Genomic DNA, 12,751 nt, shown 5'->3' with positions numbered 1-12,751 from the left:
ACTAGTATTTTACTTGCAAGGTTTGGGAACTTTTCCTCTTGTTTCTATATGAAGCTATCAATTTGAAGCTTACAAACATATCAGTCAGTCCTTTAAACCAAACACCTCTGGTCAAACTCCCGTAATTTTACTCTAATCATATTATTAGACACTGTATGAGTATTTTTTGCACCACAGTTAAAAAGGGAAACATGGTTTCTCAAGCAAAAGTCCTAGGTAGAAAGAACCAAACTGTATAAGCATTAATTCCCATCTCTTTTTTTATCATTTATTTAGGCTTACACAGGTATGGGAGCCTTTATTCAAACACTAGCTTATGCTACTCCAAGATTCACATAAGCATTGCTTCCCCTTGATAAAACAGTCTGTGACCAACAGTTTCAGAAGTATGTTAGTGACCCAGAGGGCTGGATTCATACTGTGCAGAGGTATCTTAGTGCCCATCTCACAGTGTAGGGCTATGCTGCCTAGCCCCTGAGCAGGGCTGAAGGTCCCCGTGGGTCCCATGTCACATACAGCAGCCCCCAAAGGTCACTAGCATTCATCTGCAGCTTCTCCTGTTCAGCCACTTCAATCTGGTCCCAGGGGTCTGGCACTTGCCAGTTCTACTTCCAACATCTCAAGCAAAGTATGTAAAAAAACCCTGAATTAACACAAGTGACTTTCAAAAACCTTAGCCAGCTCTCCAAAAGGTCAGGGACAAGCTATGATGAAGTAGCCTCAAAACCAAGATTCATATGATTTTATTCTTATTTCTAACTATTTTTGAGTTGGAATACAAGCTCTGTTATATGTAGTAACTCTGCTGCAAATGACAAAACATTCCTGAATGAATGCTTCTACAATCCCCATTTCATTTTGGTTTCTTGAAAATCACCTCTCAATTCTTTCTTAGCTGCTCCTCACTGCTTTCCCTATGCGTTTTTCCAATAAGCAGTCCTACACACAGAAAGGGCCACCAGTTACTGTCATAAAGCAACAGACCTTACTAGCAGTAACTACCAAACCACATAATATTTCTCATATTTAAAATTTGTGCTTTATTTCTTACAGAATAATGCATTGTTTACATCATGCTGCAACAAATGAGAACTGTCCACGAAAAACACTAACCCAGAGGAAATTAATTCTGATTTTTTTTGAAGTTTATAAAATACTCATTTTTATCCTTAATAGGTATTGCTATTTTGACAGCAGCAAACATAGAATTGAAGGATGACTTATTTAATTTCTCATTCAACAGCTAAGCAAGCCAAAGAAAAACAAATTTTTTTTTCAAAACAGAGGGGAGGAAAAAAAATTGAAAAAAAAAAATTATGATTGCCCTGTGAAGGCCTTTGAACTACAGCTTTGTAACTAAACTCTTCACAGCAAGGCTAGCATAAGACGGTTTGTCATTCTGGCACTGCATCAAATTTTCTGCAACTACTTCAAGTGTCAGTTGCTTGCACACAAGCTTTCATTGCTGCAACAACTGAAAAAAAAACCCAGCCCTGCAAAGATGATGAAATAAGTTTTCAGGCAGCACAAAATACAACCACTGATCTATGTCTTCTGAGACACACACCTGACTCCTCAAGTTTCCTCCCTGTAGCAGTGCTTCCCTGAGACTGAGTCCAGGCTAACAAGCCCAGTGGAACTCTAATGTTTGTGCTATGCTCAGTTCTGTGCCTCATCTTTGACGTTGCTCTAGGCTGAAAAACTCTGCATTCAGAACTGCACACACACATGAAACACAGTACCAGAGCTGCACTGGATGTTTAAAATAAAAAAAAAAATTTTTTTTTTAAAATCAATGGTCAAAATCTATTGGAAGATTTTTCCCCCCCTACACACAGACATAAATAGTCCATTCTGCTGGCTGATTATGCAATTATTTACATCCGTAATGACTCTGATTTCTCTCATCATACAGACACTCATCCAAGAGACACTGTCAAATTCCAGTAGTCTCAGCTATTTGCTTCTCCCACTCCCAAAGTCATCTCAGTTGTTCGCCCCGAAAAAAAGGTACTGCAGCATTACAGTGGATCCACTCTGCAGTGGCAGTGGTGTCAGAAAGCCTGGCAAACCACATGCAAATTCACCAGAACACCAAAGTTACTACAAACACTCCTGTTAACTTGCGTACCCTGTCCCTACTTCCAGGGGGCCATGTCACGCACACAGTTTGGCTGCAAGATCTTAAGCTCTCCCTGTAGATCACATGAGATTCAAATGAATTAAAAAAAGGATAATTTAGCCAAACACAAAATTATAGCAAACATTCAGTTATTAGCTAAGTCTGAAAACAAACATTTCAAAGCAGCAGCTCATCAGTTAAGCAGGAATCTCTGCTGTGGTGTGCTCTTCATTCCCCTACGCCACTTGCTAGTTTCCTTGCAGAATAGACTCCCTTTGAGCTGTGAAACATAAAGGAAATGGAAATTTCCACTGACAGGTTCCCCAGCTTTTGCATTTTTGCATAATATTGATAGTGCTGCGCAATACAGACAAGCGAGTGTTCTTTCATCTTACTGTAACAGACTTACCTGTCTCCAACACACCCAGGCAAGGCTCTTTTCCGGCCTCACCATCTCCATGTTTCTTTCATGTTTATCTCAGGAAAATGTGAAAATGATTGGCAAGTCTCTAATTAGGATCAAAGCAGAGCTCTTTTCCTCAAATGGCTAAAAATATATATGAAAAAAAAATTTGCCAATTTGCTATCTGTTAGATGCTAGTATATACCCATCCACATTTTCATTCCAACCAGGAATAGGGGACATCAGACAATATCCACAACACATGAGAAAGAAGACTAATTTTAATGAAGTACTAAAGGAAACAATCCTGTATTGGACAAGAGCAGCTGATAGCCCAGTACTTTCTAATACCCAGGATCATTTGAAAGCAGATGGTTTCAAACGGTTCCTACGAAGTTTGTGCGATGTCGTGTTTAAAGAAAGGCTTCTTCCTAAATTTAAGACTACCAAATTCTTTCAAGCAGTGTAACAGCCTCTATTTCTCTCACAGGTTCTACAAGCAAAGTCTCAGACTTTTCACAAGGGAAATACCCATTACAAAGTCGGGGGGGTTAAAGCATGTATATTAATGAATTTATACATAAGCAGGAGTGACTTCCTCCTAAAGCATTCAGGAGTGTGAAAGCCTGTTGTTTAAGAAGCAACTCCTGTGACAACTGTGTCATATACAGAGACTGCAAAATTACCAAAATAACCATCAAAACATTGGAAAGTACCAAATATTGAAAGAGGCAAATAATGTATGAATATACACCTAAACTGTAAAGAATAAAATGCCAAAATAAGCCAAAAAAACATTCAACCACAACTCCACATTCTTAAATTTCCTACTAACTTTTCCAAAGTAATCTCCCATAGGGTTTGGTTTTGGTTTTTTTATCAGCAGCCTTTGATCTCTCTCTATACATGCAACAGCAGACTACAGCTATATGAGTAACGAAGATACTCCCACACTACTCTCAGAGTAACAGTCCCATCAGACTAATGATTGTTAAAATCAGTAAGCAATACCAGGAAGAAGGATGGTCCTATCAGTTAACAGAAGTCAGAAGCTTCCAGTTCTCTTTTCACTTCTGTTAGAGATCTTTGGTATAATGATGGAAGAAGCATTTCATCTTCAGGACATAATTAAAAGAATGAGACTCGTGAGATCATGACAATTTACTTCTACTGTGTTGATCTGGCAATATGAACTAAAGAAAAAGCATTTGAGGAATATTCCACCTGCCTTTCAGGTTGAACTCTGACCATGTCATGTTGCTCCATGCTGTTTGGATAAAAGGTTCAGAGTGTAACCATTGCCCTAAAACCCAAAATACTTCGCTTTTAAAAAAAACAACCAACCAAAACAAACAAAAGACCACACCACAACTGGCTGGATTTTTAAGCCCTCTTTCCTCTAAAGATCTCTTGACAGAGTGCTACGCAGAGGCAAGTAACACTGCACTCAAAGCAGCAATTCTTGTCGTTCAAACACCTAAGTCAAAGTGGCTGAAAGGACCTACCAGTTACACACTGGTATTTACTGTGTTATTGGGGGGGGGGGGGCAGGGAGGCAGAGAGCTGTATTTAGGCTTCTGTACTTACATATGTTCAACATATTGTCAAAGGGTTTTGGTAGGCAGTAAAAGTGTGCGCAGGGCTCAACAAGAGAACAAAAGGTATAGGCACACAGAACCCAGGGTATGCAAAGTCATTAACTGACTCTGTCAGAGACACAACTTCAGCTCAGTCATCGACACCATGCATACCACTCTGGTCTCTTGATAAAAAGTCTGGGTCAAACTTACTTTGAACATAAGCTAGATCTAGTACTCACTGTGAAACCACACGTATCACACCAGCAAAACCATCATGTAGTTTACATGACACATGCACTGCTACACACTTGTTATCACGCTCTTGTACATCCCACTAGCATGTGCAGAACTGTGTTGTATAAAGAGTTGGTCTTCAATTGCTGTTTTCGGCTGTCAAGCTATTGTGATGATCACTAAATAACGAAGCTGGCAACAGAGAGAGTACCTTCTCTCTGCAGCTGCTGCTTTTCAGCTTGCCACAAACATAAGTGGTGACAATACTGGCAGAGACAAAAGGAGTAAAGGCAAGACAACCCAGTAACATTCCAGTGGTTCCACTGGTTTTGTTTTGCAAGCTATGTGGATCTCCCCCACCTACAGTTACCAGTCACAGTTCTCAGTCCATCTAATCTATCTACCAAGTACTCTTAGGAAGAGTTCCTCAAAAGACCATGCATCCCCAGGGTACAAATGATCATCTAATTCCACATTCCAGTCTCATTTTAGACAAGTCATTTAGGCTTATAAAGAGTTACTGCAAACATGCAAATTGCAACATTAACAAATTACATTTAAAACAACAACAACAACAAAAAAAAATCACACAGAAGCCTAAAAACCTCTGGGACTGGTCTCCAACAGTACTTACAAAATTACTGTTATAAAATAAAACAGAACATACACACATATGTATCTGTACTGTCCAAAGAAGTTATAAATAGTGTCCTCGAAGCTGACAGATCTTTTGCTAGTGACTTAACATGTTGGTTTTGTGACCTGTGTTTATGCAACCCAATCTGAAAGTTTAACTCATAATACAGCATGGAAATAGAGACTTGTACAAAAGGAATGTGCACTGCCAGCAGTTCTCTTCCTAAAACTCCTCATATTTAAGAGCAAATTAAGCACTGCCAGTCAACATTGAACAGTTATGTGTGTAAGCAATTCAAAACACTTGATTTTCACAGAAAGCACAATTTTGTACACTACTACACAATAATTGTATTAAACTGTATAAGAAAATATACGTAGCACGGCTGTTCTAGTAATAAAAAAACAGATTAGGAGAACAACAGGCTACTGTAAATATAGCATCTGTCAAAGCTAAGTAACTACAGGCTGCATTTTTTTTATCCACTTCATCCACAAACAGTAATCACTGGCATTAGCAAGAAGTTTTTCTTTCCAAAGAGAATCTACCAGAAGATAATTTTAGTTCTATTTAACGTAGTTTAATCTCACTATATTTCAAAGCTCGTTCTGCTGTTAGCGTTCAAAATAAATATAAGTAAAATGTATACTTTACTTACCATCAAGAACACTCATACACAATCTTAAACAACAGCAGAAAGTAAAGTTCAAAGACCAAATTTAAAAACAGATTTGCAGCTATTTTTAACAGAGTGACGATTTGTATGAACTTACAGTAAGATTCCAGTTGATCTGCGGTATTCTTGTGTGAAGATTTAGACTGAACATAAGCAACAGAACTCCAGTAACCACCAATGCACTACAGCTCACAAACTCGAAGAAATAAAGGCCTTCGCATGGGGAGCATTCCATGATGGTCTCTATGCAGATGAATGCAATCAGTGCCAAAACCTAGGAAGAAAAACAAGTGGAAAAAATATAAATAGATTTCCACATTTTGAAAGTAGCCACAAATATTCCTGAAATTTCCATTGGGAACATGATCAGTTTACACTCAGGAATGTGTGATTTTAGTTTATAACAGGGCACTGTCTAAAGAGCAAAAACAAAAGCAAATTAATGCAAGATTTTCTGGATATCTCCTGTTCAACAAATTGTATCTTAACAAAAGTAGAAGGAGTCTAACATCAAAATTACTTAAGACACCCAGAAAGGCACGAAATTGCTTCAGGCCATTGGCTTAATACACAAATGGCACCTCAAAACACCTTATTTCATTTTTCACTCATGATATGCTATTCCAAAACTTGAAAATGGAATGCCTTCTATTGGGCCAACCTCAAGCTCAATTATGTAGTATTAATATAGTGTGACTGTAAAAGACATTTCAATAAAGCTACTATTTAATATTTGCTACCAACTTGAGATCTAAATCAATTCAAAACAGAATAGATCCAGGACCTCTACCAGCCTCCAAAAATGCCTGCCTTTTTTATGGTTTTTATCATCAATATGCTATAGTTCATATAAAAACACACTTTATAATTCCCTCATAAAACAAGCAGATGAAGGAAAATAGATGAGGGAAAAACTCCTAGTGCTGCAAACACATACATCTAACCAGGATAATGGTTAAGTCACACTAAATTCAGAAGATATCTTGATAGACAACACAAATGCAGACTTTTGCAAGACAAGAGTTTCATTTACTATTTAGGATAAAACAATGAAACTCACGATACTTAAAAAAATCTGCCCAATGGACAAAACTAAAATATATAAAAACCATACACCAGTATTAGCTACCACTGATAGATACCACTTAGATACCATTACATACCACTGATTAGCTACCACAGAGTATACAACTTACATATGTACGTCTATGTTTCAAACTGATTCCTCTTTAAATATAACTGGTAAAAGAAAAACAGTTGCATGAACACTTTTGTTTTGTTGTTTGTTTGGTTTTTAATTTTCCATGTCAAGCAAGGAAGGCCTTAAGAGTGTTTTGCTTTGTCTTCAAGACAATAATCCCCCCACCCACACACTTACATTTTCCAGAAAGAATTAACTTTTTTGCTCTGCTGCAAAATTCTAATGAGACCATAGCAAGTCACTTCAATTTGAGGATGAAGAACGCAGGAAGATAGCCTCCTCAGAGCTAAATATTCCATAATTTGAAGGTTTTGCAGAAACAAAACCTAAGTTTAAAAGACTGACAGAAGCCACAATACAAACCAACTTCTGCTAAATCCTTCTTTGCCAATTTCAATAATGTTTTGCAGATACACTTTTCTAGCACTTTTTATGCTTCATCCATTAATTTGTCTTTACCTCTTATAAGAAAACTAGCAAAATGAAGAAAAAGGATTTTGAAAGAAGTTACCGTTTTGTCACTAACATCAGCAGTAATTCTAAGTAAAGGACAATACACCGCATGCTTCATTTGCCACGTACTTCAAAATACAGTAGCTAATTTAAGTTTAAAAATGGATTAAAACAAAGGAAAACTGTTTTAACCAAAAAATTCATGCTTGGGTAGAAAGACTCTCACAGCTTGCTTAGCACGTTCTCTTTAAGAGAGCATACTAATTTTTGCCAGCTAATAGAGCAGGCCAATTCACATCGAACAAATTCTGAATGGATACTCAGTGACTAAACGCTTAACTTCAGATTTTATCTTTCACATTGAATTGCTTTGGGGAAAAAAAAAAAAAAAGCAAAAAAGAATATGTGGTGAAATGGAACATTCAGAAAACCAGAATCAAACTCTGATTTCGGCAATGACACACACAAAAACATACTGTCCAGAACACAGCTTTGTTTTACAGTATTAGCTTGTAATGAAGTCCAACTTTTCTGTGAACACAAGCCTCACAACAGAGGATAATATTGAATATAATCTAAAAAAAAACAAGCTCTAAAAAAAGTCTTAGCCATTTCAAGCAGGATCAATATCAAGTATTAACATTAAATGTTAGCTGGCAAAGCTTCAATTTTTAGATGTTCCAATATAATTAAGTTGCCACTGTTTTTGATCTATGACGACACTTCTAAAATTGTTATTCTTTTAAAAGAAATGGTTCTGCATTAATCTCTAGAAATACTGTAGCACAAGGGCAAACTATATTATGTTCATTTTCTAAAATTATGAACAGCTCTGTATTGTGCCACCAAGATTAGGCTGAAGGAGCCAAAAACCTCTGGCACACCAGTCACTACACTGGGCAACTGCTACTTGGCATATGGAGTCTCTGCTGTTTTGCTGATAAAAATCTTACTCTGACTCTTCTCCATAATGATAGCCTTCTTCCAGGCTAACGTACCCATCTGAGCAGTCAAAGCTCAAAAAAGATGAAAGAGTTCCTTGCATATAGCATTAGAAATAAATTATGTACTGAAGAGGCACTTGGAGCAATGAATTCTAATCATCACGTGTTACTTATATACTCCCAAGCTCAGCATTAATAATTAACAAACTTCAGAGCAATTCTACCTTAACACTCCATTTTATCCCTTAAGAGATTATAAGGTACATTTACCTGTGACACACCCCTATAAGGAAAAAAAAAAAAGTTAGTTGTGTACACTTAGGTTTGACCCAACCCAAACCATTTCAAATGCAAGTAAAGATGTGCCATCAGTCTAAGTAATGTGCAGCGGCATTAGCGTACAGTGGTCTGGGTTGTGGCAGCCCAAGTCTATTGATACGTTTATTAGAAAGGCTGGGAGAAAACCTCAACTGCTTCCATTTACAATGGAGATTCTGGCCACAAAGCAGAGGCTATGTTTTGGAAACATGCACAGTAACTGACTATTAACAGGAATATTATCACAGAGTGGATCGGGACACCTGAACACTTGCTGGTTGGGGGGACAGAGAAGGGAGAACACTCCCAGGCATACAATTTATTTGTAACACTTTTGTACTTCAAGTAATAGTCCAACTAAATGTGTTACTATTTTTCTTGCAATAAAAACATATTTCATCCTTCTCAAAGATGATCCATCCTGCCAGTGCTACAGATAATACCTTCCTGTTAACTGACCATTATTTGTCTCACAATAAATGCTATGACAAAAAAAATAAATCTTAATTAATCACCACATGAGAAAAAGCTATACCCATACAGAAACTTTCCTTTTCATAAACACAATATAAATCTCAGTCTTTAATATGAAATATTTTCTCTTTGAAACATCAGGGTAATCTTGTCCTCCTACACATTTATAAACTTGCCAGAAGCATCCTTCCAATGAATTACAAGTAATGTGAATCTTCTACAAAACCACCCTAGTGGTAGTGATGCTTTCACTGGCCATTCCACTCAGAGATTAATCTAATTTTATTTTTAATAAAAGAAACCAAACTACTCTGAACACATGAAATGGAAATTAAATACTTTATAGAATCAAACCCATGATCTACTCAGCTACATTTCTTAAAAGTATTGTGTAAATGTTGCAACGTGAGCCAAAGCAGCTTGCCAAAGGCCATGGTTCATCCAGTGATCAAGTTCATTTAAAAAAACCAACATGTTAACATTGTAAGAAAAATGCTTCCATTTCTCTGCATTTTTTAATTTATGAAATAATTTGAGAGACATGCTATATAATTTACGTAGTGAATTAGTACAATTTTAACACCCAGAACACCAATTGACTGACATTGCCATAGATTGCTGTGATCATAGGCATGGCCCCAGAGCCTCCCACTGCAGACAGACCTAAAGTTAGTCTTGATCTCAGCTACCCAGCTTATTTTCTGAGGGACTTCAGTGAAGGTTTAGTGCTAACCATTTTCTCCTGTTCTCTCACAGGGCTCTATAACTATCATAACATCTTCTTAAAAAGTCACTTCTCCAGAGCTTCTACGCTCTTCCGTCTGCCACACCACACATCCAAGATAAAACTGGTGCCTTGCCTTACCACCTTGGCTATACACACTCTGTTGGGAAGAGCGAGGAAGGACAAAGACCCTCCAGCCCTCCTGGGAAGCCTCCATGCTCCATCCCAACACCATTTGAGGGTGCATAGACTCACACTGCCCCAGGGGACCGAGGTGCAAAGCTGCAGCAAAGAAAAACCCTCACTCACCAGCTGCTAAAGCCTTGTTTTTGCTCTGCAACACAAGTCACCAACACTACACTGGAAAGCCAGGAAACAGGATCTATCTAGGCCTGCGTCTGTGTAACGGGTCTGCGTGGCAAAGTTTTGGTAGCGGGGGGGTTACAGGGGTGGCTTCTGTACAAAGCTGCTAGAAGTTTCCCCTATGTCAGATACAGCCAACGCCAGCCGGCTTTAAGACGGACCCGCTGCTGGCCAAGGCCGAGCCCATCAGCGACAGCATTTTTCGCCTCTGTGATAACGTATTTAAGAGAGTGAAACAGTTGTTGCGCAGCAGTAATTGCTGCGAGTGAAAGGAGTGAGAATATGTGAGAGAAACATCCTGCAGACACCAAGGTCAGTGAAGAAGGGGGGGAGGAGATGCTCCAGGTGCCGGAGCAGCGATTCCTCTGTGGCCTGTGGTGAAGACCATGGTGAGGCAGGCTGTCCCCCTGCAGCCCATGGGCGGTGGAGCAGATGACTGCCTACACCCCGTGGAGGGCCCTCACGTCGGAGTAGGTGGATGCCTGAAGGAAGCTGTGACCCCGTGGGAAGCCTACACCGGAGCAGGCTCCTGGCAGGACCTGTGGCCCATGGAGAGAGAGAAGCCCACGCTGGGCAGGTTTGCTGCCAGAGACCCCGTGAGGGGGGGTTGGTTCCTGAAGGGCTGCACACCATGGAGGAGACCCATGCTGGATTCATGAAGAACTGAACCCGTGGGAAGACTCATGTTGGAGAAGTCATGGAGGGCTGCCTCCCATGAGTGCAGTTACAGAACTAGCTAAAAAAAAAAACTCACACCAAAACGCATCATTGTATCAGAGCACAGGTCTCAGCCAACAAAATGCACACTGCCATTTGTCCAACACAGTAGGCAACCCTCACTTTCGAGTCATGCCTCTTCTTGTGGTTTAGGGTGACAAGTTTTGACAAGTTTTTACACAAGCAGAAGTTTCAAGGTTGGTTTACTAAGGAAAAACGAGAAGTTGAACATGGTGGTGATCATCTCTCAGATGAATTACCGCTCTCTTCCATAAATGACTCAGCTACAGCTTTCTTGGGAGGAGTCAATAGAGAAAGTTTCCTCTGATGGACGAAACAAACATTTTAATCTGTTTTTCTCTGCACTGAGTACTTTGGAGAGTTTTCTATTCCACCCTAATTCCTCCAATGCCCTAAGATTTGTCTAGCTCTTATTTCTATCTTTCTCTTTTTTAACAGTGGCTTTTGCTTTCCCTTCTATTTCCACTCTTACTGAAGTCAAATACAGTGGATACTGTGTTGATACGCAACTTTGTCATGATGGGAAGGAACATCTGCTTATTCTACTGGATGCTCAGGTCCATGCAGAGGCATCCTAGGCCACCTGCAATACCACCCTTTTCTTGAACAAAGATACAAGAGTCTGGTCAACAAAGCAGGTCAACAAGAATGAGCTTCAGGGTAAGCTGAGAAAAGGTCTGGATCTGCCCAGACTTGTAGCCCAATGTGTGCAATACAGCTCTAACTGTGATGGAACAAACATCCCCCTGCCCTTCATCCCTTATCACCCCCCACCGCTACATAAAGCAAAGGCAGAAGAAAAAAATCTCCAAGTAGAGGATTAAATGTGAGATGTATTTTCCAATAACGATTTTTTTTCGCTTTTTATCTTGAATAAACTGGCAAACTGTTACCCAATTTTATAGTTTGGGACACTTAGACCGCTAAGATAACTTATGTACAGTGCAAGGCTATTGCACTTCTATTAAACAGCACTGAACCCCCACAGAAAGGCTCCATTCAGAGTAAAGCAGCCCCTCACTGGAAGGGGATGAAGCAACCACAATTTAGGGCCATTTAACTCCTGAAAGAGAGCCTCTATACCAGGATCCAATGTCCTTTACTGTAGCCACATTCGCCTCCTACCATTATTGTATTCATCTCAACTTTCCTGTAAGTTCCCCTGGAGAAGGGCCCTTAATGAAGAAATCATCTGCCTTAGGGCTATGTAAATGTCTTATATTTACATCACTTTCTTGGCAACACAGGCACATCAGACATGAAACACTGTATTTCCCCAAAATGGAGAAAATGTGCTACGACAGGCACCAATGCCGAAAGAGAGCTTTTAGGAGGTTACTAATGGTGTATTTTTCCTGTCAGAACACATTGTGTTTTATTTTTGAAGAAAATAATCAAACAACTTTGCACTAAAAATAAAAAAGACAGTTCTGCAATGAAAACAAAGTAAAAAAAAAGAGTTTTCCTGTTTATCTAAAACATTACCACAGAAAGCCTTATTGTGTGGTTAAATGACATAATTACGCATGATTTCCAAAAAACCACAAAATGGCCAGCATTTTTTCTGCCTGAAAAAAACCCACAGAATTTTAGTAAGAATGTCACACCACCAAGACATTTTTACATCCAGACTGTTTAAATTAATGGTACAGCAGAATATATATGCACAAAATAGAGAAGAAATAAATTGCTTTTACACCACTTAAAGTAACTGAAGACATTAAACTTTCCTGAATTAAAATCTAGATTTATTGTTCTCATTTACTTGGCCCAGCAGTCCCAACTTAATGTATGAAACCAAGTGGGTCTCATTCCTTGCAAAGCACATGCATTTCCCACATCTAAAACAGCTGGCACAGATACAAATATTTGGGATCATATGGC

General features: G+C 39.0%; 1 protein-coding gene across 1 annotated transcript in view; it reads right to left on the bottom strand.

The window, feature by feature from the left end:
• Positions 1 to 12,751, bottom strand: part of CMTM4 (CKLF like MARVEL transmembrane domain containing 4) — a 30,464-nt gene that overhangs the window by 6,362 nt on the left and 11,351 nt on the right. The window contains exon 2 of the mRNA XM_086469410.1: positions 5,750 to 5,926. Within this exon, the coding sequence (XP_086325536.1) occupies positions 5,750 to 5,926 (177 nt within the window). The remainder of the gene's footprint in view (positions 1 to 5,749; positions 5,927 to 12,751) is intronic.

The sequence above is a fragment of the Leptosomus discolor genome, chromosome 8 (assembly GCF_034619465.1).
Source record: "Leptosomus discolor isolate bLepDis1 chromosome 8, bLepDis1.hap2, whole genome shotgun sequence".
Lineage (NCBI taxonomy): Eukaryota > Metazoa > Chordata > Aves > Leptosomiformes > Leptosomidae > Leptosomus > Leptosomus discolor.
This window is presented reverse-complemented; position numbering and strand designations above follow the sequence as displayed.